This window comes from Elephantulus edwardii, unplaced genomic scaffold (genome assembly GCF_000299155.1).
Source record: "Elephantulus edwardii isolate Elephantulus edwardi_28Jun2011 unplaced genomic scaffold, EleEdw1.0 scaffold00296, whole genome shotgun sequence".
Classification (NCBI taxonomy): Eukaryota; Metazoa; Chordata; class Mammalia; order Macroscelidea; family Macroscelididae; genus Elephantulus; species Elephantulus edwardii.
The window spans coordinates 169632-172194 of NW_006400046.1; the positions used below are offsets into that span (position 1 = coordinate 169632).

At 41.5% G+C, this 2563-nt stretch overlaps 1 protein-coding gene across 1 annotated transcript in view; it reads left to right on the forward strand.

Annotated features, from left to right (window-relative positions):
• Positions 1–2563, forward strand: part of EMR3 (egf-like module containing, mucin-like, hormone receptor-like 3) — a 160609-nt gene that overhangs the window by 64012 nt on the left and 94034 nt on the right. Inside the window, exon 5 of the mRNA XM_006900808.1 lies at positions 647–671. Within this exon, the coding sequence (XP_006900870.1) occupies positions 647–671 (25 nt within the window). The remainder of the gene's footprint in view (positions 1–646; positions 672–2563) is intronic.

The following is a 2563-nucleotide window of genomic DNA, read 5'->3' on the forward strand; positions in this document are numbered from 1 at the left end:
ACTCGACGGCACATAACAACAGCAACAACATACAGAGAAAGTGGCTGACACAGAAGAATTTCAAGAAACAACATACGATCAAGAGGCAATGGTGATGACGGAGGAAGTTCAGGCTACTCTGAAGAACTTAGCAAAAAAATAAAGCCCCAGGAATTGATGGAAAACCAATCGATGTCTTTTAACAAACAGAGGCTGCCCTGAATGTGCTCACCGTGTGCCAAGAAATCTGGAGGACATCTACTTGGCCAATTGACTGGAAGAGATCCATATTTGTTCCCATTCCAAAAGAGGTAACCCAACAGTGTGGAGTTTATCGAACAATATCACTAATATCAGACACTAACAAAATCCTGCTGGAGATTATCCAGAAACAACTGAAACAGTACATTGACAGAACTACCAGAAATACAAGCTGGGTTTAGAAGAGGTTGTGGCATTAGAGACAGTTTTGCCAATGTCAGATAGATCTTGGCAGAGAGCAGAGTACCAGATGAATGTCTCTGTTTCATTGACTATGCAAAGGCATTTGACTGTGGATCACAAGAAATTGTGGCTAACCTTGAGGAAAACGGGAATCCCAGAACACTTGATTGAGCTTTTGCGAAACCTATACTTGGACCAGGAAGCAGTCCTCGGAACAAAGCAGGGAAACACTGCATGGTTCAAAATCAGTAAAGGAGTGCATCAGGGATGCATCCTGCCTCCATACCTTTTCAATCTGTATGCAGAACAGATCCTTCAGGAAGCAGGGCTTTATCAGGAGGAATACGGCATCAGGATTGGCGGTAGTTCTGACCTTAAGTACAATAAAACGAACCACTTCCAGGTCCTGCACCACACACATAAATGTTGCAGTGCTTGAACACGTTGTGACAGCCAGTTTGTTGAAGAGCCTCCTCTTTTTTCCTGATAACCTGAATTACTAACGTGATGTCCTTCTCCAGGGACTAGGCTCTCCTAATAACATGTCCAAAGTAAATGAGAAACAGGCCCATCATCCTCACCTCTGAGAAGCACTCTGCCTGCACTTCTCCCAAGACAGATGCGTTTGTTCTTTTTTTGCAGTTTATAGCATAATCAACATTCTTCAGCTACACTACAAATTAAAGGCTTTCGTTCTTCTTCAGTCTTCCTTATTCAAAGCAAAATGTATTCCTAAACAGAATGCAGTATATATATTTATATAAGTGGCATATTACTCGGTCATAAAGAGGAATACAGCTCTGATGTAAGCCACTATGTGAATAAATTTCAAAGCATCTTGATTGAAATAAATCAGTCAAGGAAAGGAAACAAAGCATGATCGTATTGTTAACGAATTAGGCAAGTGAATACAAGCCAATGGCTGTTGGTGGTAAACAAAGGAAAAAGGCAGAGGAAAGTGAGTCTTGTTTAGAAAGCACTGGGTTTCTCTTAGCGGTGGTGGAATGATATAAAAATGGAAAGTGAAGACAGTTGCATAATATGAATGAAGAACACTGTTGAATTGTATTGTAAAAGAACATTGAATTGGCAAATGTTAAATATATCTTCCTACATTAAAACAATTTTTTTGGCAAGTGCAGCTGTCAGATAACAAGCATTTTCTAGACTCAAGGTTCTAAGTCAGAGTTCTTGAATTCTTAAGACAAAGCCTTCAATATTGCTTTTCGCCCTTTTTTTTAGCAGCCTCAACAGAAAACCACAATGTAGAGTTGCTGTAGACTTAACCTCAGTCTGGTGGTAAATATGTAAATAATTGCCAACCTTCCTTCATCTGCCAAATATAGAAGGGGTCGTCCCCACAAAGGACAGGAAATGACGCTAAGGTCTTCACTAACAGCTGGTAGCTGAACACTGATCCCTCTGTTCCCATTATTATTATTCCTAGAAATGCTCAGCTAAAAAGCCAAAGGCTTCCAATTTCCTGTCTCCTTCACCATTTCAGTCTTCATTTCCAGCCAAGTGTACAGAGCTTACACTTTCTACCTCCTCAGTATCGGAGTTTCTCCAAAGCAGCGTTATTGAAGTCGTGGTCAGATTGTTCCTTGCACTGGGTGACTATCTTGTGTGTTGTAAGAGGTTGAGCAACATCTTCGACCTCCAGTCACTAGATGCCAGTAACACCCCTTCTACATGCAGTGACCAGAATGTCTCTGCTCCTCGGAAGCATTGGAGGGGGGACTGTACAGTGAGCAGCACTTCCCCTAGTTGAGAACCGCTGCTCCACATGGTACAGACATGAACAGTGATGGTTCAGTCAGTCTAAATACAAAGGTTGCCCCTATCAAAACAACTATGAGATATCATCTCGCTCCAGTAAAAATAGCAAAATTTAACAGAACAGCAAGCAACAAATGTTGGTGAGGTTGTGGAGAAGCTGGAACCCTTTATTCACTCTTGGTAGGTGTGTAAAATGGTGCAACCACTGTGGACGGCGGTATGCTGCTTTCTCAAAAAGTTGCAAATAGAGATACCATTTGACCCAGCAATTCCACTACTGGAAATATACCCCAGAGAGACTATAACTGTTACCCAAGCAGATATATGCACACCCATGTTCATTGTGGCTTTGTTCACAATA